The sequence below is a fragment of the Macaca nemestrina genome, chromosome 9 (assembly GCF_043159975.1).
Source record: "Macaca nemestrina isolate mMacNem1 chromosome 9, mMacNem.hap1, whole genome shotgun sequence".
In the NCBI taxonomy this organism is placed as follows: domain Eukaryota; kingdom Metazoa; phylum Chordata; class Mammalia; order Primates; family Cercopithecidae; genus Macaca; species Macaca nemestrina.
This window is the reverse complement of record NC_092133.1, coordinates 128,050,459-128,076,267: the sequence shown is the minus strand read 5'-3', so window position 1 is coordinate 128,076,267 and position 25,809 is coordinate 128,050,459. Positions and strand designations below refer to the sequence as shown.

Here is a 25,809-nt window from a genome sequence, read left to right as displayed (position 1 = left end):
ATCTCATGCCTTTACCTACGCTTAATTATATTGTAATTGTGTATGAAAGAAAACAAAACCCAAACAGAAATTCACACAGGAACTATACTATTGAAGGTGACGTTCAGTTCTGAAATGTGTAAGAGGATACTACATATAATTATCTGCTTTACAAGTGGAGGAAAAAAAGTATTAATGGCTATTGTGATTTCAAATTGCTGGGCCATAAACCTATTGGAATACAGCAAATCTCTGCATCTTTGCTCACTGGTCCAGACAGCTGCCATGTGGGTTCTCGTGCTTCTGGCTGGCTGAGTTAGCAAAGCTCTTAGGTTAGCATAAGGCCTGGTCTCTTATTCGAGGTCCTGTATGACTTCATTAGCCATTTGTAGTACTCTGTGCTCTCAAGATTGCTGGGTAGAAACATTTAGAAGTACGTACTTGTTTATTGTGAGCCACAAAGGTAAAAAATGCAAGGGTACAGTTAAAGAAAAAGGTGTTTATTTAGGCCATCAACTAGGATCATAATAAATAACACAATATACTAACGTAATAACAGATGTTCTCATGCATTTATCGTGTTTATAAATATAGACGAAAGCTGGCTTACAGGGCTGTTGGGATGAATTTGGAAAAGTGTATTTGGCAATTATACAGTAAAAGTTAACAGTGTTGACTATCAGATTCTATCAGTTTTTAGAATACATCCCCTATACATCTGTGAATAAATGGTAATGGTCTCTGAGAGTTTCTACTTTTTGTGAACATGCCAGAGTTAAGTCAACTGTCAAAGGATCCAAACTGACAATTTGTTATTTGTCAATATTTCTAATGAAAAACATCTTAGAAAAATGAACTCTTCTGCATTTCAGTGTAGAGGCTGATATATGACAAGCTGGAATCCTTCAAACAATAATAAAATGTGCCTCAATGAAATAAAACCCAAAAGTAGAAGTTTATAAAGAGTAACTCTGATACTCAATATACAAATGCTATAGTATTGCGTTTGTAATCTGGTAAGTAAATGACCAAATATCTGAATGCAAAAGTGATGAACTTTGATTAAAGCTTAATTTTGCTAGTAAATTTCACACAAAGGGTTAAAATAGGCTAATCTTTAACATAAAGCTTTAGGACAAATAATTTAAACATATCAAACACTAAAAATGTGTTTTTAATTGTTATTTACAGTTAATCAATGATACCAGTGTTTAGCTTAATCCAGCCAATTGCCAGTCTTGACCCCCTCTTTCAACATCTGTTATTAAGATCCTCCTTATAAATACGTAGGCAAATTAATTTAGTGAAGGAGAGCGATCTGTGGTCCAGAGTAACTCAATGTACGGCCATTTGGTTTGGAGACAGCGTTTAATAGGAGTGTCGTCTGTCTGTAGCATGGGATCTTCAAAACCCATTACAACTGCAGTCCCTTCTACATACATGACCTGTTGAATAAAATAAAGCCACCGAGGTCAATCAACAGTCTTAGCAAATTCTTACGTGGAATGAAAACAATTTTTAGAGACTAGCAAATAAGGTATTACATATTGTTGCAGATGAAACTTTACAAGTAATTTTATTTTGTTAGAAATGAGCAGGAATATCTGCTTACTGATTTGTGTCAAAGTAAATTTGTAAATGATATTTAATTGCTAGCTGGCCAGGTGATTTTTAAAAATTCAAGATCGTGTGAATCATAAAACACAGACTGTTTCTAAGAAAAAAACATTCTTCAATAGATCTATACCATCGGAAAGAAATGTTTAATTATCATATTTACATATAATTTATACAGGTCCTACTGCTTTTATACTGAGGTTCTCAGATGCTCATACTGCCTCATGAAATGGAGAGCTATAAAAGGAATATAGCTATTATGTTCTGAGGAACATGTTTCTCCTTCTAATTTAAGTATTGAATTTCTAGAGCTGAAAACAATTTGAATGTCAACAAAATTTGCTATTATGGTATTAAATATTCCTGAAATGCAATTCCATGAGTGCATTCTGTACAGCATGAAAAATCATGGAGAAAAAATTTAAAAAGATGTCAGGACAGAAAGAAAAGTAAAATAGAGGTTGAAGATCAAACTAACCAGATACTGTATATGCAGTGGCAATGATCACATAAATACATACTGACTGGCAGGTGAATACCAAGAATAATTTTATTCTGATTAATTTACAATGAAACATATTTAAAAAGTATTTTGGATATAACATAACAAAAACCCTAAGTCATTACCAAGGGCTCACTGTGGACATTAATGCACTCCTCGGTGGTTAATTTCTTTTTGCACCAAGACAAATTCTGATGCTGTGTAATTTAAAAGAAACAGACATAGATAGTCTTCTTCCCAAGTATGTAAACTTATTTTTACACATTCACTGGCTGATACACAGTGTAATTATGTTCTTCCAAAATAAAAGCCATAAGCTATTTAACTAAGAAGCCAAAAGAAACAACTTTAATATCCTTAAATGGTAGTTGCCTCTAAAACACATTAAATATAGGAACAGAATATATTACTAGATCAGATAATCTTGTGTCATGAATCTACTCATTCCTAAGAAAGCGCTAAAGCGTAATGTGAAATACATTTTTCTGGCATCTTTATTTAATATATTAGTTTCTAGTGTTGATGAAATAAATTGACATTGAAACTACAACTCTGGCTTTTCAGTCCCCAAAGCAAAACGGCCTTTTCTGAAAAGTTATACACCAATATAATTCAAGTTATTAAGTTAAATACAACCGGCTCTGTTTGTCACAAAGAACTTCATGTGCTCATGTCATTAGAGCAGAAGTGCTTGGGCAAGGTACCATGACCCACCTCCACGGCCTCAATCAGGCTCGGATGCCTGGTGGCTCAGACTCCACCTCACTTTGCCAGCATTCTCCTTTTGTCTGTTACCTTTTTAAATAGAACCTTGCTATGCAGCTTTAATTTTAGCTCTTGCATAACTTCAAAACATACTTCTGTGACTTAATGACTTCCATACTTTGCTTTATAGCTGTTGTATATTACCGTCATTCTAACAGTTCATCCTATTTGTTTTCTCATCTTTTTGTTAGTGTGTCAGAAGCTTGTCCCAAGCATGATTTGAAAACTTACACTATATACAGGTAGAGTGGCCAAGCAGACCAAGGACAGGATTGGGAATCAGGAACTCAGTTCCAATCCCTGCTCTGCCAATGACATGCTGTGTGACTCTGGGTGAGTCACTTAATCTCCCTGTCTCAGATGCCTCATCTGTAAAATATGGATAATATTTGAGATACATCTGGTAGGGATTGTATAGGTGAACAATTAGTGATTATAATGTACCTCCTATTACAAAGCTGTGCAAACATCAAACTCTAGATGAAGCACTCATTCGCACATTAGAAAACAGCATCCAAATTTTCTTGACAATGTACATTCTTTGCATATATATATATATATATATATATCTCTTTGGACCTGATAAAATTATCTAATTTATATTTTGTTATAAAGATAACAGTAAATTTTAGTCTTTTAGATTTGGTCTAATTAAAATTATGTACTTAATTTACACTATCTGTTTTCTGTAACCTTCCACAATTTAGATACATGAAGTCAGCATGGGCAGATCAAATTAAAAAGGAATGTTAGACCTTATTCCTTTAAAATTGGGTGTAACTAATATATATACTATAATTAGTATCTACTGTAACTGATACTTGAATAAATGCAAAGATAATAGACACTCAAAAAGGGGTAATTGATGCAACCGAACTCTAGCGTTAAGCCAGGTTGAGTACAGCTGGCAGTGAATCACCTATGTGCTTTGTCAGTGGTTAGCAAAGGAAAGCTGTGAAGCATCATGAGTAGGAGTAGGAGCAGGGGCTCTGAGTTGGACTAAGTTTCACTCCCAGCTCTGTCATTTCCTGGCTGCTTGACCTGTGAAATGGGGATATACAGACAACACTTACTTCATAAGGTGGTGTGGTGGTGTGAAACTTAAGCAAAGTACTTAACACAATTTCGGGTAAATGCTCAATAAATGCTGGCTACGAAGGTTGTTTATTTAAAAATATTTTTTTCCAACAAAAAATCTCACTGTTACCTCTTTCTTCCTTTAAATGGATCAGTAACAACTTTCACTGGACTAACTACAATGTTATTTAGAAACATGCTACATTGCCAAAGGGTAACGATCTGTATGGGGGTGTATTTAGTCACGGTGAAGCTACTGCTCTGAAGTCCAATGTCAATCTCCAATGTAGACTAACATCTACTGGTCAAATCGAAAGATGACCAATTCTAAAATGTGTCATCATAGTAAAGAGACTCTTGGTATAATCTCAGGTAGCAATTGTATGGGAATCGAATGTTGTTATATACTCACATACTTATTTCATCAACCCAGTTGAAGACCGACGACTACGTGAATTATCATACCTTTTCATTATAATTTGACTGCTTCAATCCATTGTAGTGGTAGACAGTAAAAGATTCTGGACCACTGGAGCCCTATTATAAATAAAGGACTATTAAAACTTTAAATTATATTTATATCAGGCAATTTCTAATCAACTGAAAGTAAAACACATGTTTCTCAAATCCTTGTCCTTTGACTGGGGACTCATTTGACAAAAGAAGGAACTTAGGTTTATGGAGTTATAACTACCAGAAAGCCCTGAAGCTGAAAGTGTTGCCTCTGAAGATGATGCTGGAAAGGAGGGAAGGTTGATTTCCATTATAAGCTCTTCCACACTAACTTAATGTTTTTAATTATGCATGTATCACTATAACTGTTTTTCAAAAGACAAGCTTCTGAAACAAAAATATTTCCTAAAATTTATCTTTCTATGTAAATAATTTGTTCCTCTCAATGAATTGAGAAAAACAGTAGCATCACTTTTACTCAGACTAAATACACTTCCAGTATGTACCAATACTTCAAATTTGGCCCACAATATTGAATTAGTGGTTTCTTTTCCAAAAAATATCCAATATTTGAATATTGTCAACCATTAATTAGTGAAAAGAGCACTGTGAGAAATGAAAGCATACTTTAATGCTTAAGGCAACTTCAGTAATATTCAATAAAGGACATTATATCACTAACAGAGTAAGCTTATAGAAAAATGGGTCATGTTATTCCCACTATCTTAACCTTGCTTTTCAATTAGCTAAAGACCATGTTCAACCCTCCTAACTTGGCGTTCAAGGCCATTATGGGCCTGGCTCCCAGGGATTCTCCTCAGGGCCTCTGCTGGATAGATCCCCCTTGGCTTCCTGGCCATATCCGATGGATACAAGCAGGCATGTGGCCCTCCTTAGAATTTTTCCAACTGGAATTAAGGGAAGACAGCTGCTGGCAACTGGAGCTTCAGCTCCTACAGAAAGCTAGGCTGTGAGAATGTAGCCACTTTAGAAGAGGGGATGGGAGGTGGAGACGCTCCCAGTGCTGTTCAAGGACTCCAGGAGCACCTTCCCAGTGCTGCTTCAATTCACCTGAGCTACTCCTTTCCCTTCGTGTATTTTCCCCCTCACTTATGCCAATTTAGGCTGGGGTTCTGTGACCTGCAATCATGAGTCTTAAAATCGTACAGGGCTTTATCTACCTTTTTAGTCTTATCTCTAATTACTCATCTTTCTGAATTCTGTTTTGGACAAGCATGACTCATTTCCCTATGAAAAGATCTTTTGTTACCTTTTGCACATTCATGAATTTTTTTTTACTCTTCTCTAAAATGCCCTCCTCTCCTTCCTTTTTCCAGACCTGGTTTAAATCTTACTTTTTCTGTGAAGTGTTTCCTGAACACACTAGTTGGTTTTTTACTACACTGGAACTTAACCTTTATCATAACAATTGTCTAAATAATTTGAGAATGAATCATATAGTACTACCTTGTATCATCTCGTCTATTGTTATTTTGAAAGACTGTTTAACTTTTTATGTCTTACATTCCCAACCAGAGCCTAAACTCTTAAATTTTTTTTGTATCCCACTCAAAATGACTTACAGAAAATAGAAAAATCAATTTGATCCTTTCCTTAATTACATGAGTCAATGCAATTAGTTACATAATTTGACTCTTGACTATCAGAGTTAAATTAAACTTAAAAAATAACCATTTTCCTGTAATCGAATACAATTTATATTCCCTATTTCCAGTAATTAACTGGCATAAAATACAGAAATACCAACAAAAGGTAGTGTAGCCCAGTGGCAAAGTGCGCAGACTCTGTGGTTCGACAGACTATGATTCAGATTCCTGAATCAGCTACTAAAATACCTAGTGTAAGACCTTCAACAATTGTCTTAAGTTCTCTAATGCTCAATTTCCTCATTGTCAAAATGGGGAAAATAATAGTATGGAGGTTAGAAGGCACACAGTGCCTGATGGAGAGTATGTGCTTGGGAAATGGGAGCTGCTACTGCTATTCTTATTTAAACGAATGACCTTGAAAAGCTTATAAATATTCCAATTTTTTTCTCCTGCGTCAGCCTCTACCTCATAGCAAAGAAATGTTCTTCCGTAGGACCTACTTGAAGCATTGTAAAGATTACTGAAGTTAAATATTTTCCTGGCTGTCCTTGTCACTCCAGTTTCACAACTTCATTTATTTGTGGTTGATTAAATAAATGTTTACTGGGCCAGGTGCAGTGGCTCATGCCTGTAATCCCAGCACTTTGGAAGGCCCAGGTTGGTGGAACACCTGAGGTCAGGAGTTTGAGACCAGCCTGACCAACAAGGTGAAACTCCATCTCTACTAAAGATACAAAAATTAGCCAGGCATGGTGGCAGGCCACCGTGTGTAGTCCAGCTATGCAGGAGGCTGAGGCAGGAGAATTGCTTGGACCAGGGAGGCGGAGGCTGCAGTGAGCTGACATCGTGCCACTGCACTCCAGCCCGCTTGACGGAGCGAGACTCCATCTTAAATAAATAAACAGTTTACTGAATGATCACTATATTCATCTGTTAGGGACAAGACAGTATGTGATTAATTGCCAAAAGGAGTGCTGAGTCACTATGCATTTTGTGGCTACAGGAGAAAGGGGACATCAGTGGTATGTAGGGCATGATCGAAAAAGATCTATGACACAGAGGGCGTCTGAGCTACTACAGGATGGGAATAGGTGATACTGTGACAGGTCTTCCTCTAAAGCAGCTGTTCTGTAACTTGGGCCTCCAGATCACCTGCAGGGCTTGTTAGACCACACTGCTGCACCCACCCTTAAAGTCTCTGCTTCAGGGAGAAACCTGAGAATCTGCATTTCTAACAAGCTCTTGGAGATCACACTGAGAACTCACTGCTGTAAAGGTAATCAGGAGCAGGATCACATGCTCTGAGGAGGGAAACAGCATGAACTATACAGAGGCAACGAGACAAACCAGGCTCAGGTGGAGAGTGTCTTCAGAATAGGCAACAAGCAAACAGTGAGAGAGGAACACAGAGGGAACAAACAGTACAACCAAATGGAAATGTCTGTTACAGGCGAAGGAGAAGGGACTGGAACCCTCTTATTACCTAAAAAATTACTACAACTGTCTCACTTTACATTTTTCACTTCAAAATCTTCCCCAAATTAAATAAAAAACAGGAATATTGTATTTTTACTGTATTTATAACTAAGAATATTTCTATCAAATGTTCCCATAGCCTTGAAATATAATTAAAATTAATACTATATCAAAGTTTAAAATGCTATAATTTATCATTCAGATATCTAGAACATCAGATTCCAATAAAAAAAAAAAATCTAGTAGTCAGAATGTCAACAAAGAGGGTATCACACTGAAGGATCTAATGTCGGAAAATACAATCTAATTTTTCATGAAGACTTTGCCAAAGTTTTAAAAAGTCCAGTAGTCTACACTGTGATATCCTCAGTTACTTTTTGAATCTTACCTCTTTAACAATTTTATCTAGAATTTAACAATCTTTCTTAACAATTACATCTTGAATTCTAGTAATTTTCCCTCTAGCTTTTAAATTATTTCTATTTGTCAATCTCTCTAATAGCGGTAAAATAGAAATTGGAATGTCTGTTCCAACAATGAACTTCAGTGCAAACTACACTGATATCTGATAAAATGACCATGATGTATATTATCTACTTAAGTAATTTGATTTAGTGGTAAAATGCTTTACTTAGAGAACAAAGACAGGTGTTGGATATAGAACTGGCTTGCCAGTGATACAGATATAACCCAAAAACATTAACGTTGGCACAGATGCCTCTGCTATTCCAGGTAACTGAACTATCGAAGCCCAGTGGAAGATATGTTCCAATGGGAAACAGCACAGACCCACTTAGGTTTTCTTCCACGCAACTGAAATTCTCCTGGAGCTTAGCTTCATTAGGTAGGGGCTTCTACTACCCACAGCCACCTTGACCTTCTCTCACAGTATTTAACAGTTTCCCAAGAGAAGAAAAGTGGGGGTGGAAGTGGAGAAAGATAATCTTTCTCTTTTTACTCCACAAACTTCCGAACTGTTCTCTCCATATCATTACGTGTATAGACTGGTGTCTGCATCATCTTCTGCTACCCTACCCATCAAGGCACTGCGTTACTGTATTCGAACACACATTCCCTCTGTCTGGGAAGGTTTCCATGTAACAGTGCTTTCTCAGTCTCATATCTGCGCATTAGGACATTGTACAGAGAGAGAAAATGCTGCAAACAATCACAGGTAATCATCCCAACAGAGTAACAGTAAATATATTTCCTCAACTATGTTACCTGATCAGGAAAAAATTCTTGAAGAAATGGGCCCAATAATATGATTCCTAATCCTTCTGGATCTAATTTATTCTTCATGAGATTTATACTATGGGGAGAAAAAAGAAAAACAGTGGATACCAGAGGAAAAAAAAGCTGCTTTTCTTTCATGATTAAATTACTGATACTACAACACATTCAACTGCCAAAAATACTAAGAGCTGTTCTTTTTAGAACCTTAATGACAAATACACAGGAATGACATCTAATTTGCCAAAACTTGGTTATTTTTAAACTAGAGTAATCTGTTACTATTTAAAATTTAAATTGTGACGACTTTGGAATATTGTTCCTTATTAGGTAAAGTAATTTAAAAACCAAGGCTTATAAACTCAAGCTTGTAACTTCCCAAAGGCAAATTCTCTTTGCTTCATAGGTATGCCTGAATTTAACAATCAAATAAGGCATTTAACTAACAAAATGTTTATTTTAAGCCCAAGCAGAAAAAGAAACACGGTCAAAAGGCAGTGGAACATCAGATAATAGAAAACATCTCTTAAAAAGCTTACTTTTAAGAACTAATAGAAGCTTAAAATTCATAGACAATGTAATTTGAAGGTTAAAGAGCTACATTAATTCTCAAAGAGCTAATGTGTCATGAATGACAGTGAGTGATATATACTGTATTGGTCCGCAGCAGCCTAAACTGCGTACCAGCCCTTACGATGTAGGTGTACCAAGACTGGTGACAGGTGGTGTTATGTGTGACTAGAAAGAAGGCAGAAAAAAGCAGACTGCAGTTTAATTGGTTTAAAAATGGAAATAGTTTTCAGAAAAGTTTTATTTTCTATGCTATCTCAAACTATAAAGGACGAGTTAAATCTACCTTACTACACAACATGTAAAGTGTTATGTTTGGACATTTCAGGTGATTCTAGTCAACCACCTTCCTCAGGGGCAACTTCTCTCCTTTGAGTTTGCTGCTTCGGTCTGGGTCAGTTACCAGGTGTGCCTTTCACAAAAGGAGCTGAAGCTATTCTTGTGAGGGTCAACTATTTTTAAGGTTTATGAAAGCTGCATCTGTGCTGACATAGCCGTCTCTCTGGGAAACACCTGGGTCAGGCTGCCTCACAGTCCTGCTACCTGACATGTAGTATTGGCCTTGTGAGATGCTTTTGTGGGCCCGTGGCTATCATTCTTGTATAGCATACTGTACAAAGGATATGGCATTTTAATGAGTCTGAGTAAGGCCAGGAGGTTATGATGAAGCAAATGAAGGCAGGGTCATACTACATTTAATTCATTTAATCCTTAGGATGGCCCAGTTATTTTATGGGCCATCCTGTATTATAACTGTAACTAGGCCAAAGTAGAGTGAATACTTCAGTCCAATCTTTCAGCTACTTCAAGAAAAACAACCTGAATCAAATGTACTAACTTTATGATTCAAGGTACGTTTTCTATCTGATAAAACAAGGAAAATTAGGTAGATGACATATAGCTACGTAAGAATTTGGAAAAAAAAACACAACTTTTTATTCTTTCTCTTCCTTAGTCTGGTCAGTAGCAAAAATTACTTGAGTTAATTCTCTTTTGCAAATTAGAGCAGTGTAAACAAGATGGTCTCTACTTGGAAATAAAGTTAGAAGAAGTGTAGTAATTAGTATCATACCATTTGTTGGACTAGGTCAACACTCTGAATTTCTGTTTAAATTGAAAACAATTATTAATATTCATTTGTTAATATTTCTATTGAGAATGGATGAAATCACAGCTCTAGTAAGATTGAGACAGATTAATTCAGATGTGGTTGGTTTATAAATGTTTATATGTATTGCATACTTTCAAAGAAAGCATGACTGAACTCATCTAAAAACAGAACAGGATCAAATTGTAAAAATGGTGTCTACCAATATTTCCTGTTGCTTCTGCTGAACCCTTTCATTATGTTCGATAAGCTCACGTTTTCTCATTCTTAGAAAAACTTACGGAAGGAAAAACTATGCTGAAAAAAGGAGTACAGATCCTATCTTAACTTTTATTCCCATATTTGATCAATACATATATCCACTTAACAAGAGTTATTTTTTCATGGATAATAACTAAAGATCTTAATCTACAGAGGAAGTTGTAGATGTAACAATGTATAAAACATAACAGTGAGAATGAAGACAATGACAGGATCCTAAGAAATACTGATATGCCATAATATATTGCAGCCACTCCCACGAGTTTCAGGTCAGTTAATCATTTAGAAATGTTAGATATCTTTGATCATCTTTATTTAAGAGGGAAAGTCAGAGGCCTGGTGGTTATTTAAGCAGGGCAACTAGCACTATCTACATAGAACCGTCATTACTGAAGATACTAAAGTCACATAGAATTTTAAGACATGGGGAAGTCTTTGCAGAGAAAAAACTTTTTAAAGTTTATAGAAAGACACTTTTAGCATTTTTTAAAAAGCAGGACAATAACTGCTGGGTGGGAACGGAAATTCAATTTAAGTATGTCAAGTCTGCTATAACATTGGATTAGTTCGATTTCTTTCTAAATCTTTGCTTTACATGGATTGCTATGCTTCGTATATGCAGATATAGATTTTTAAAAAGGTAAAAATGTACAATATGTCTTAAACTTAAATGAATCTTTTTGAGTTGGCTAAATAACACTTCCTGTTTAGCTTACTATTCAGGATCTGAAACAAGGTCCAATGCTTTCATCACATCTTCCAGAAGTGAATCGGGTATGAATCCATTATCTGGGGGGGAAAAAATCAGAAACAACTTGAAATAAGAATTTACTTCAAGAAATGCTGTTACTGCTGATCAGATTCCAGGAAAAAAATCGCATAAAAAATACAAAGAGTTAAGGAATAGTATGCTGCTTATTTTAGGCATCATACCTGTTGTTATTAGAGATTCTCTTCTATTAGTTTCAAATAAAAAAATGTTATAACTTGAGAACCCCGAGAAAGCTTAAAGTCAAATTATTTGACCTTTAAACAGTGTTATAAACAGTGTTACAGCGTTAAGCGGGGAAAATATTTTTCTACTTAATCTTTCAATAAACAAAGTAAACCTTTACATTCCCATTTAAAAGTTCATTTAAAAGAATTCTTTACCAACAAATTCCCTTTGTCACAATGTTATTTAGTTTCCTGAAGGAATGTTAGCGATCCACTGATATTTAGACAACTGACAGATTAACAGCAAAGATATTCTAAAACAGACTTGGTGATTTAAATAAAAGCTGTAGGCTTTTTTTGAAAAAAAAAAAAAAAAAAAAAAAAACACCAAAAAATCCTGAAATGAAGAGTCAAACTAATGCTGATGATGACTACTTTATGGAACATGGCCCAAACTCTGATGATGCAACAGACCATGACACACACAAAGTCCTTGTGGGGTAGTTTGAAATGAGAGTGGTTTTAAACAAGTAACTTGTTTATTCCTTAAATGTACAGTGCCCAATTTCCCCTATCCATTTACTCATGCCTGAAGACTCTCAGCTTTAAATCAGCTTCCAATGTCCTTCAGGGATTAGATGATTAAAAAAAAATCTTGCCATGGAGAACAAGATGTCCAAAAGCCCTGCTCCTACAATCAAACTACAGCATAAAGTGTGCAGTTGCTCTTTCAGGATGTGGAATTGTACACTATCACTATCAGAAAGGAATGAAGTTATGATTGTAGACTGGTCTTTTCTATTCTTAAACCTCATAAGGAGCTGTTTATCCATTTGAAGACAGATTGGCCTTGACTAAAAGGTTATGAGTCATCTAGGATAATTAAAAATGTGCAATTTTTTAAGTGAAGGGTTAGAGTAATTCCAGTTTGTTAAGTTACCAGTAATTTGAGGTATTGAGAATAAAGAAGACCTTGGTTGAAGGCACTTGTAAAAACATTCAAGCTCTGTGGGCTTAGCTTTGATGAGTCTGATCACGATTTTGCTTAAGTTAGGTCACAGCTAAAAAGGCTCAGCATCTCCAAATGTGAAACAGGCTTTATGTGGCCACCAGCAGACAGGAACAATTAGGTTTCTGTGTTTATAGGCTATATCCATTTGGTAGTACAGGTGGAGTCTCCCTCATCCAAAACGCTTGGTTCTAGAAGTGTTTTAGATTTCAGATTTCTTCTGGTTTTCGAATATTTGCAAATACATAATGGTTGAACATCCCCAATCTGGTCCAAAATCTGAAATGCTCCACAGGGTCATATAGGCACTCAAAATTTTGGAGGATCAAACTTTCGGGTTAGGGGTGTTCAATTTGTACAACGTTCTTCAGGAGCACTAACAGCATGTACTTTGTCACAGCTGTCAGCCTTTCGGCAGAAACTATAACCTGCAACTCAGCTCCCACCCCAAGAAAAAGTTAATTGGCAAATGACAACAAAAACAACGTGACCTTCTTAACAACATGCTTAAAATACTAATTTTAAAACTAAAGATGTAATAGAATTTTCTCAATAATTCAAAGACTTTTAATATAGTCAAGATTAGAAAGAGATTTCAAAATTATTCTCCTTTGTAGAAAACTTACTTTGATATGTTAATCATACCTACAAAAAAATTCTTTAGAAAAAGACCAGAATCGTTAAGTGTAAAAACAGATGAAACGTAGGTCATGTGACATTTCGTCAACTGACTCCCTAGAGAATAAGGAAACAGAGGCACAAAGACGAAAAGACGACCTGAAAGTCAACAGCAAAGGAAATCTCAGAATACCATTTGATTAGTCAAGCAGATCTATGAAGAACTAAAATAAAAAAATAGAACTTGCATGCGTTGGTAAATTAACTACATAGATATCAACACAAAAGAATGGGGACTATGAAAAGAGGGCAGAGCAGCCAATGGCTAGCACATACATACTGTAATACTGTCGGATTGTGGCTGACAGGAGGAAAAAAGCTGTTGGTTTAAAATTTTTAAAGATTTTTACCAGTTAAATATCCAGATTGCTAAAAGTGTCAAGTCCTTAGAGATTGTGGGGAGGAATAACTCAATGCAAAAGAGTGCTGATGAAGGAGAGTGAAAGTGAGGCGTGTCATTTACTGGATAAGACAACTGTTTCATAACTGGGAGGAAACCTGAGTTGGGCTTTCAAAGGAAATATAAAACAATCAGGATTTCTGTTCTGAAAGATTAAGAAAGAAACAGGAGAGACCAGCAGGTCTCAATTTTAACAGAGATACTAGCTAAACTGGACACTGCAGGAAGAAGGCAAATATCAAATACTCAAAATTAACAGAGAAGCTGGAAAAAGGTTTCTCAAGAGTTTTGCAACAAATAGCTTATAAGGAAACTGTGAAGCCCAGCATACTTGAGGCTAACATTTTCCATATACTGTGGGAGAGGGAGACTATGGTTTCTTGGGAATCAAAAAAAATTAGAATTTAATGTCATTGTAGTCAAATATTAAGTGATTTTATTTTAAACATTGTATATTTATGTAGCAATATACCATTAAAACCTTAATATAGATCTACAATTTAATAAATACTCTTATTGAAAAAGCAAGTGACCTCTTCCCCAAGGCCAAGTCACACAGACACCAGAGTTGAGCTTTTCCGGACCTCTTTGGCATTAACTTCTGGCTGGCCCACCTGGCTCCCCAGTGGGCAATGAGTTTTGGAGGGCAGGGAGTCCAGATCCCCAGGGCCTACCACAGTGCTTGACTCATAGCTGCTCGATAACATTTGTTACTTTTAATGATACAAGCTCAGAAGTAAGTAGCTCGTTTATAGCTCGTACTGCAAATTCATTTGTATTATGTGATGGAAAAGGTACAAAATATGGTGGCAATATACAGAAAACTGTTAGCTGGGGCTGCCTGACAGAAACAGTGATGACAGTGACAGGAGTGCAGGGAGGCCACAGCAAGGGCACAGGGAGGAGCATTTATTTAAAAGGAACAGAAAAGACAAGGCAATTCTGGAGGATGTCTAGGGAGTGGTGTATATTAAGCTCAATCTACAATAGTCCAATTATTCTTAAAGACTGGGATATTTTAAAAGAAATGGTGTTGCTTCCTGACATGTAATTGTACAAGGGGGAGGGGATAAAGGAGAAAGAAGAAAACAAAATCCATTATGTATAATGTGAAAACCTGTGATGAGCACTTCAGACACTCCCTATGCAGACCTTGATGTCTTTGGAGATTATGGAATAAGCTCTGTGCCACACATTTTTAAAAAACAACACAACGGTTAAGGTATTGAGTACTGACTAATTCATATAAAGTAGTTGCTATTAAGTCCATTTTACAGTTGAAAAACTGAGTTAGGAACTTGTCCAACATCACACAGCTAGTGAGGAGTAACAGAGATGGTATCCAGAGTCACTAGAGAATTCTTGTTCAGTATCTTTGATCATATTAATGTATCTTCATCCTTATCATTTTACAAAAATTCCTATAAAACATGTACCTGAATACAAAGCACATATCCAAACACTTTCTTCCACAAAAAAGATCCACAAAAATAAACACTGTGGCCTTTCTCCGAAGCTCATGTGGAACACTTTGAATAGGCCTAATACCTGATTCTCTTTAAGCTGAGTACGTATGCTAGTCTCCCCTTTCTGAATGTGAGATTAAACTGAGCCAATTATCTAGAGGAGATACATCAAGGTCCCGCAGAAAGTACAATTTTGCTAGTATTCTAAATGAGAAACTAACAGTTAAGAAATATATTTTTGACCTTGTTTTATAAGTATGCTTGATATCAAAATAAGTATTGGGCTCCTAAGATCCTCAAGATTCTGAAACGGGCAGAAATTGCTCAACTAGAAATGGGAGTATCAAATCCTTACTCCGTTAAATTAACAGTTCAAAGTAAACTTAAATTTAGAAAGGTTAAAAAGTACCTCTTTATGACTTTAGCCTTTCAGAAAGATACTGGTAGTAGAGAGAAGGGGAAAGATTGCTGAAACACTTAAAATCTAGTCTTGGTTCTCACATTTAGGTATGTGGCTTGGAGAAGTGACTCAAACCATCACAAGGTTGTTCTCTAAAGAATAAAACGATGATGATCCCTGCCTATCTCCTAGGTTTGTGGCAAGGTTTTAATGAGGACATGGAGGTAAAGTGCTTTAGAAATTGTAACATTCCATGCAAATGCCACACATCATTCTTAGACAGATCCCCACTTACATACCAGGTTTATGTTCCAAATGATCAGTACTAAATCACTTGTTTAGGTTATGGAAGATGTGGTCTCATAGAGGCAATGCTATAAATAGTGATTCGCCTGTACATGTCTATTTAATTAGGAATATACCCACAGCACAGTGTTAACAGTGTGACTGCAAATCCACCCAGTCAGATACCCGGGTTTAGCAACCAGGGGTGGGAGCTAAAAGTGAGATAAAGATATAAAAATACTCCTGGGTACCTTCAGTGTCCCTCTAGGTCAGTTATTCTACGAGCATTCTGAAGAGGGTGACAAAGGATAACTGTCCCTATACCAGTCTCTGCTAAATGGAAACTGTATCTAAATGCTTGTAAGAACTTTTTGTACACTAAGTGTTGCTTACATCTTGAAACAAAAGCATACCATTTGGAGAAAGAAAATTAAATTAGCAGATTAGTCTGTAAGTGATTGAAAAGAATAAAAACTGAAAAATTAATCTACTTTTAATCCTTCTACTTCTTAGAGCTATCACATAGCTAAACCGTGAACAGTGTGATATTTAGATGAAAAGTAGATTTTATCTTCTTCCTAAGTCATATATAGAGGCATAGTTTCTAAGCTATCTGAATAAATTTTGCTTAATAATTCAGTTTATAGTCCTGATAAGTTGTTACACATAACTCTGTAGATTAAAACCATTTAATAATTTTGTCTAGTAGAAATACAGCAAATTTATTTTCATATGCATCTCTCACAACTCAATTCTGAAATAACTGCACTGATTATAAGTTATGTTTTAGTATTGGTAATCTGAGAAGTTCTAATTTTCCTTGGTACATTGTAAAAGAATAGTACAAGCCTGCTACCTCATTAGTGATTACTGAAAGCAAACAAAACTACTACTTTTGACAACTCTCCTACTTTAACAACCTTAACTTCAGTATCTTTGCAGCATTGATGAAATTTTTTTAGTCTTACAACATCAGCCTTCTAAAGTTGAGTGCTCCTTTGTCTGCTCTGAAGGCATTTTTTCATGCCTTTATTCTTTAATAGTTATTATCTCCTAAGATTTTCTGATCCTCTCCTTGTATGTTTCTTTTCTCAAGAAACTCATTCACTCCCAGTTTCAACTGTGGTTGCCAAATCTTCACTAGTAAAACACAACACAACACAACACTTAACGATTACATGAAAGCTATGTGTTTGGTTTTGGAATGTTCGTAGTGATACTGGGTTAAGAATATGACTATCATCTTGGACAATCGCTTGTACCACTGGGCAAGGTGCTTTCTACATTATTCATTTAATATTCATAATGCCTCTAAGAACTAGGTATAGTCGTTCTAACAATGATACCTAAGAAAACAGCAGACCTAAAAGTAACTAGCCTAAAGTTATTTGCTAGTAAGTGCTAAGAGTATATTCTTAGAAATTTGCATGACATGGATTTTCAGAGAGGAAAAGAGCAGATCGCTAAGTGTAAAAAGTTTCAAGACAGAAGAAAGTATATTCATAAAGATAACTGAATCCATTCAGGTGTCCACAAGGACTTCACTGATCCAGCAACTTCCATTTCTACATGGTACTTTGTAAGGGAACTTTCAAGTATGACAACTTAGTTTTGAAGTTATACTTGAAAGGTGAGTTAGCTATAATAAAGTCGTAACTGTTACCTAAATATGTAAACACAAAAGTGATCAAAACAACCTCGGTGACAATGACTCAGCAGACATTTTAATGATATATAAAACTATACTTTGTTAGGTAGAACAGCTAAACACAGGCTCCAAAGTGAATGATTCAGATGATCTTCCTCTGCTTCTTTATCCTGGGAGGTCAATTATATAGAAATATCCTGGAAGATCTGTTTGTTTAATATTCGTTTGGACAAGTAAAGAAGAAAATGACTTACTTTTCAAACAGTTTGTTCAAAAGGTGGTATTTTTTCCCTGTTTGGGGTCAAGATTAATCAGAGGTCAACTATACCTTCAGTACTCCAAGAAACCCAACTCAACAAGGACTTGTGTGCTATTTCATTTGTTCACATTTTCACTATTTTCCTTTTAAAATGTTCAAGAAACACAACTTACGTTTCATTAAATAACCCAATATATCTTTTGAATAAAATCAGGTAGGTATCAATGTCTTTCAAACATATGAAGACAGAAAACAGAGATGATGTTAATAAAATCTTTTACCTTCTGGGTCGTAGGTTTGAAAAACTCTTCTGGCTTGTTCTGAAGGAGCTTCAGGGGCAACTAAAGCCATATCCTGAAAAGATAAGAAGCACGTTGTCAACTAGCTATAGTATCATGACAAAAAGAAAACAGATACTAGGGTAGGGAGACATAATGACATTGGAGTCAGAAGACTTTGAGTTATATTTGTATCACAGATGTGTAACGAGATAGGTCATAAACTCTCCAGGTCATTTATTTTACATTTGAAAAATGGCAATAAAACTTCAACCACAGAAAATTGTTGTGAACAATACATGTGAAGCTTTATATAAATACTTAAAACACTGGGGAAAAAAGTCTAATATATGGGCAATTACTATAAAAATGTAGCATAAAAAAAAAACAAACACAAAAACAAAACCCGAACCATTTTTTTCCACATTTTTTTTGTTCAGGTAAGAAGAAATAAAATACACTCTAGTTTTCAAATATTTGAAAATAAAATCCAGAGATTTATTATAGCAAATAATGACACAATTAGATAGCAGTGCATTAAAAATTTTAATTTAGTAACCTAGTCAAAGCTCCATCAAGTTCTACATGTCCAGAATTTTAATTTTTCAGAACTCAAAGGAAACACCCTAGAGACAGAAATTTCTTTCCCCCATAAAACAAATTCTCTACCATGACTAATTTCTCACAGAAAACATTTATCAGGATTCTAAGCACAAAAACTGTGTTATCTTTGATTCTTTACATTTACCCCACATATCTAAGCCATTACAAAATTCTACTTGACACACATGAATCTAAAATGCAGGCTCTTGTTGTTTACCTTTGGTTAGCTTTTACCTATAATTATCTTTGCCTATAATGGTGTTCACTCAGACAAACGTCATCAGAGAGTAAGTTTCCAAGTATCCCTTCCCTACTACCTTGAATCCTTTTTATGGGGTACAAATGTTAAAATCTAAAATGCTGTTCCCCTGTGGACACAATTTTTGCAAGAAATGTACTTCTCAACTGTTATTCTAATATCTCACCTTTACCCTGTTCACGGGTGAAGAAACTAAGAATCAGAGGAGTTCGAACTCAACCATGAGGACTCGGTTCCTGAAAACCTTATTTATAAAAAACAGGAATGGGAACTAAAACAAGGCAACCTGTGCAAGCCCTTACACATTTTTCATGTATTATAATAAAAGGTAAAGCAACTTAAAAATCACTTGATATTTTTTAACATCTGTAAAATTTTGTAATGTACAGTTGTCTCTCATTTACAATCCCTGGCTAGAAACTTCTTAGGCGCACCCTTCACTGCATTTCCAACATTATTTTGCTGATAATGTGTATGCCCAAGTGACATGTTTTTCCTTTGGCTTAACTTTCAATGCCTTTTTGATTTTATGATCTAGTCCTTTATTGCTGGATCCTTGAACTGTATCTAGTCTTTTGCTGTTACAAAAAAATGCTGAATCAAATAAACGTGAACATGTAACATCAGAAACGTGCAGTTATATTTGCACAGCAGGTCACCAGAGTGGGATGGCTGGGTCAAAGAAAGGTTTACTTAACCCGAACAATATTTCTTAAAAACCCTCTTTCCTTTTTCTGATACATTACCAATATAGCCTTAGCTCTATAATTAACTTTTATCCCAAAGCTAGGATTGCAGTGTTGGCTCTCAGATTTAGGGAACAATTGCTGACACATGGGTTATTATTATTCCTCAGTTCCCTTTATCACTCCCAAACCTTAGTTGCAGATTTCTACATTTATTCTAGTATAAGCTTTAGCTCCCTTAACTATTTCTAACACATTTTTCTTTTTCAATTGTCTCCATTTGACTGTTGAAATTTGTAGATGAACACTATAACCTTTGAAATTCTGGCTGAGAAGGTACATGGTTAACAGATCAAATTTTATGCAGAGGGGAACTTACAGGGGCACAAAATCAGGATACAGTTATTCTTTCTATTCACCATCTGTTCCATTCTCAACCTTTTTTTGGGTCACTAATAAGTGAGGAAAAGTTTTAAAATGAGTTTTAAGATATTGCTGGAAATTTCTAAGTATTACTTAAAACTATGATCTAAATAGAAGAAAAGGGAGTATCAGGTTATTTTTTCTGGGTTAAACTAAATCTTTGTGGGGGAAAGGTAGCAGAAATATAACTGAAGCATTACTTCAATATTGCTACTTAGTTTGGGAAATTATTGCTGTTTACATAGTAGAGGGAATCAAGTAAAATTCCAGATTTTAGCCATAGAAGGTTTAGATCAGATTCTCTGGCATTAAGGAGCTGAAAGTTCTGGAGTGTAAAAATAATTTAAAGCAAACTACTTGATGCCTTTTCTCTAAGTGCCGTGTGTTTTTTAAAAAAAATACTCTGCTAGTGGTTGGGCGCTGGGGGTCACGCCTGTAATTCCAACACTTTGGGAGGCCAAGGTGGGCAGATAACGAGGTCAGGAGTTAGAGAGCAGACTGGCCAACATGGTTAAACCCCGTCTCTACTAAAAATACAAAAAATAGTTGGGCGTGGTGGCGGGCTCCTGTAATCGCAGCTACTTGGGAGGCTGAGGCAGGACAATCATTTGAACCTGTGAGGCGGAGGTTGCAGTGAACTGAAATGACATTGCACTCCAGCCTGGACGACAGGGCAAGACTCTGTCTCAAAAAAAAAAAAAAAACCCAAAAAAAAAAACTACACCAACGTAGAACGAAATTAAAGTAAACCTTAAAGAAAAGTATACCACTTATCTCTTTCTTGCCTCGGGTTATGAATAGGCTATATAAGCTCGCCTGCTATAGAAAGAGCAGTTGGAACTCAGGCAAATGTCCTGGTAGACCCTAGTTAACACATGTTCATTTAGAGCAGGGTTTGGTAAGCATTTTTCTGTAATGGGCCATTGAGTAAATTTTTATGTTTTGCAGGGCACATGGTTTTAGCAGCAAAATACATGACCATGGCTATGTTCCAATAAAACTTAACTTTACCAAAACAGGTAGTGACTTGATTTGGCCTGAGGGCCATCTGCTGGCCCATGATTTATATAATGTATTACATACTTTTTTCCCCCAAATGCTCTAATATTTATTTTTTTGAGATGGATGGAGTCTTGCTCTGTTGCCCAGGCTGGAGTGCAGTGGCACGATCACACCTCACTGCAACCTCTGCCTCCCAGGTTCAAGCAAATCTCTGCCCCAGCCCCCCGAGTAGCTGGGATTACAGGCACTCGCCACCATGCCCAGCTAATTTTTGTATTTTTAGTAGAGACGGGGTTTCACTATTTTGGCCAGGCTGGTCTTGAACTGCTGACCTCTTGATCCACCCGCCTCGGCCTCCTAAAGTGCTGGGATTACAGGCTTGAGCCACTGCGGCCAGCCCTTAACATTTATTAAACATGCCAACTTTTTGATATATGGGGGCAATAAAGACATCTTAATCACCTTTACAGATTTTTACAAAGAATATATTTTGGCTATTATCAGAAATAGAAAAGAGGGCAGGGAATTCTAGCTAGAAGGAATGGAATCATGAAAGGCAGGGAGATGTGACTTCATAGCACACAGGGAAACTGAAAAATGTGAACAGGACTCAGAACTGTGACAGAAAAGGAGGACTTAGGAAGGGAAATGAGCTTCGACAGAAGAATGAATTTGATTTTTGAACTTTTAGAGTTTGGAGGTAATGGTTAAACATCCAAGTAGAATACATGGAGTTATCTTAATACTTGGCACACTACAAACACTCACTGTTTGCCAACTGCGAGCTTCTCGTGAGCTATTAGAAATAGAATACTAGTGTTAGACTGAGGTTACGGCTGGGGAACCTGCCAGGGAAAATACTGAAAACTGATGAAAGCAGATTCCTTCAAAGAACTAAGAAGCGAGTACAGTTGATCCTCAAACAACACGGATTTGAACTGCATGGGTCCATTTATATGTGAAATTTTTCTCAATAAATATATTGGAAATTTTTCTTGAAAATTTGCAACAGTTTGAAAAACTCACAAACTGTGCAGCCTAGCGATATTTTCAAAAATTAAGAAAAAACTAAGTATGCCATGCATGCATAAAATATATGTAGATACTAGTCTATTTTTTTTTTTTTACTACCATGAAATGCCACAAATCTATTACAAAAAGTTAAAATGTACCAAAACAGGGGCATACAGACCGTACCTGGCACCATTCACCGTCAAGAGATGTAAATGAATGTGAAGATGCAGTATCAGATCATAACAGCATGAAATTAACTTTAGTGCATACTGTACTACTGGAATAATTTCATCACCATCTCCTGATGCTATTGTGGTGAGCTTGTGTTGTATCTGCTTAAAGCACAAGTGTGGCACTAATCATCTCCGCATGTGCAGCCCATCACTCCAGTGAGTTCCACATCACAGTAAAAAGTGATCCCAAACAGTCCTCACATACTTTTCATCATGTTTAGTGCAATACTGTAAATCTTGAATGAAACCATGGGACCCATATGAAGTGCCACTAGTGATGCTGGAAATGCTCCCAAGAAACAAAAGTCTGGACGTAAGAAAAAGTGCAATTGCTTGATATGCACCATGGATTGAGGTCTGCTGCTGTGGATACTCACTATGTCAAGAGAAATGAATCCAGCGTAAGAATATCATAAAAAAAGAAAAGGAAATTCGTGAAGCCATTGCTGCAGCCATACAAATCTTCCACTTTTTGCAAAATACCTCCTTGTACAAAAAATGCGACTTGTATGTAAGTGCAGGATTGCTATAGGAAAGGCACACCTTTAGATTCTAATAAGATTCAAGAAAAAATGCAATCATTATACGACAAGTTAAAGCAAAACAAAAGTGAAGGAGCTAAAGGTGGAGAACTTTAATGCCAGCAAAGGATGGTTTGATAATTTTAGAAACTGGTTTGGCTTTAAAAATATCAAGGTAACAGGAGAAGCAGCTTCTGCTAACAAAGAGGCAGCAGGTAAGTTCTCAGAAACCATTAAGAAAATCTTTGAGAAGAAAGAGTATCTGCCTGAACAGGTTTTTAATGTGGACAAAGATGCCCTATTCTGGGGGGAAAAATGCCATAAAGAACACTTATAAGTAAGGAACAGAAGCAAGCACTAGGATTTAAGACAGGAAGCAAAAGGCTACTGTTTTATGCAAATACAGTCAGGGTGATGATCAGGACTGCCCTTATCTATGAAACTGCTAACCCCAAGCCTTGAAGGGAAAAGACAACACCAGCTGCCAATCTTTTGGTTGTATAAGAAGGCCTGGAAGAGAACGCTTTCTCTGGATCGGTTCTATCAATGATGTGTACCGGAAGTTACACAGTACCCTGCCAGTAAGAGACCACCTTTTAAAGTTCTTCGGATATTGGACAAGGTCCCTGGCCACCTAGAACCCCATGAGCTCACCACCGAAGGCATCAAAGTAGTTAACTGCCCTCTAACGCAACATCACTAATACAGCCTCTAGATTAGGAGGTCATAAGGACCCTTGAGGCTCATTACACACAGTACTCTGCAGAAAAGATGGTTATTCCTATTAAACAGAACCCCAACAGCAAGAACAACATGGAAGTCTGGTAGGATTACACAGCACTGAAGAGGCCATCATTGTTACAGAAAAAGCTAATCCATCCAGCCCAAAGCATATTCCTGCTAGAGAAGACTGTGTCCAGATATTGTGTATGACTTCACAGGATTTACACAGCCAATCAGGGTAAAGGGTTTCAAGATACAGATCTCGGAGAAATTCAAGAGCTAACAGACACCACATCAGAGGAAGTAACAGAAGATAGTTTGATAGAGATGAATGCTTCTGAACCAGTGCTGGACAATGAGGAAGGTGATGTATAAGAAGCAGGACCAGAATACAAACTGACATTCATCTTAATTTTAACATATTCTTTTCTCCAGCTTATGAGAATCCAGTATATAATACATATAAAATACAAAATATATGTTAACCTACTGTTGGTTAAGGTAAGGCTTCCAGTCAACAACTGGCTAACAGTAAATTTTTGAGGGAGCCAGAAGTTCTATGTGGATTTTTGACTATGCAGGGGGTTAGCACCCTAACTCCCATGTTGCTCAAGGGTCAATTATGTTTTCAAAAACGAATTGCATTAGTCTGTTTTCACACTGCTATAAAGATACTACCTGAGGTGGGGTAATTTATAAATAAAAGGTTTAATTGACTCATAGATCTGCACGGCTGGGGAGGCCTCAGGAAACTTACAATCATGCCAGACAGTGAAGGAAAAGTAAGCGCCCTCTTCACAAGGCAGCAGGGAAAAGAGCATGCAGGGGAAGCACCAGATATATATCAACCAACCAGATCTCCTGAGAACTCAATATCAGAAGAACAGCATGGGGGAAACAGCCCTCATGACCCAATCACCTCCCACCAGGTCCCTCCTTGCGATGGGAGATGAGATCTGGGTAGGGACAAACAGCCAAATCGTATCAGGAATTAAGGCAACTTATTGGTTGAAGTTAAGTGTAAAACAAGTAACTCAAAACCTTGTTTGTGGAGAAATGATAACAAACCCATTTGTTAGCTATCTAAACAGAAACTCTTTTTTTTCCTCCCAACAAACAATCCGGCGATATTGGTTAGGTTCCAAATAACAAAACCACCAACTATAACTGCCATTACTAATAAAACAAACTGTGTCTTAAACAAGAAAAAAAAATCATGTTTTCCTTTTTTGGTCTCAGTCATATACTACTAACAGCTAATTTGGTCAACTCCTTAGGCATTAACTCTTAATCATATTACTTAAAAAAGATGTGTTTATACTAAAGGATGAAAAAAGAAAATGAAAAGAGAAAAAACCCAAGAGATAATTGTAAATTCAAATGGAAATATTCCAGAAGTTTTCTTTCACAAATCAAAACCAGTACATAGTCTTCTAAAGTGATTACTGACTTGCTTATTTTGAGTGTTTACAATGCTTTTTGGATTACCATAGAAAATGATCTTTTAGTTAAACCTTGTTTAAATTTATGTAATGTTTAAATGTTTAGAGATGTAATCAGAAAAAGTTACAAAACCACCTTCTATTCCCATTAAAGTGTTTCATTTTGCAGTTCTTTTAACTCTGTAATTTTAATTCAGATTATAAACCCTAATTTTTACCAATTTATTTAACTTAAACACTTGTAAACAGGGTTCCTAGTAAAAAGATCTGTAGAAAAATCCATGTAGCAAACTTAATATTAACATTCAATATACTGCATATTTGCATAGCAAGTTTGAAGAGCAAGTAAGTATAGAATTCCATTCAATTGAAAGTGTTTTACTGCCGTATTTTTTATTGTACGTAAAACGGTTAGAAAGAATGTAATAACTTTATAAATGTGAAGAGGAGGATTCTACCCCTCAGATTTTCCATTTCCAAAATGTAATATAGCAACAGTTTTTAAGTTCCATATGTAGTATATTTTCTCTAACTATACACAAAACCATAATTTCTTAATCATTTGGCAGGCTTAATAGATGGTAGAGAAAAACCCAGTCTGTGCACTCAAGGTCGCAGTCTAACAGAAGAGAGAAAAACATGCTACTCTATCTTTACGTCCATGAATATTATTAAAATTATCCTAAGAAAATTATATTCTAGGATGAAGTTCTAACAAATATACACTAATCCTATACTCCCCCCCAACACACACAAAAAACCCCCCCATGAATGATAATTAAGTAAAGGGATTCCAAGGTCAGCAAATATAGTTGCATTTTCTTTTCTTCATCCCTAGTTGTAATACTTAGGAGAAAATTTCAACATGTACTGCATTTGGAACTCTTTTAGGT

General features: G+C 36.1%; 1 protein-coding gene across 5 annotated transcripts in view; it reads right to left on the bottom strand.

Moving 5' to 3' along the window:
* Positions 1–458: 458 nt before the first annotated feature.
* The window catches only part of MINDY3 (MINDY lysine 48 deubiquitinase 3), an 81,206-nt gene continuing 55,855 nt past the window's right edge, over positions 459–25,809 (bottom strand). For 4 of the 5 annotated variants that reach the window (XM_011752070.3, XM_011752071.3, XM_024794866.2 and 1 more), the window contains 5 exons: positions 18,014–18,086; positions 11,368–11,440; positions 8,704–8,791; positions 4,406–4,477; positions 459–1,424 (listed from right to left, as the gene is read on the bottom strand). In XM_011752070.3, coding sequence (XP_011750372.1) covers positions 1,275–1,424; positions 4,406–4,477; positions 8,704–8,791; positions 11,368–11,440; positions 18,014–18,086 — 456 coding nt within the window. In that variant the 3' untranslated portion in view covers positions 459–1,274. The remainder of the gene's footprint in view (positions 1,425–4,405; positions 4,478–8,703; positions 8,792–11,367; positions 11,441–18,013; positions 18,087–25,809) is intronic. The other variant, XR_003019509.2, reaches the window with a different exon arrangement.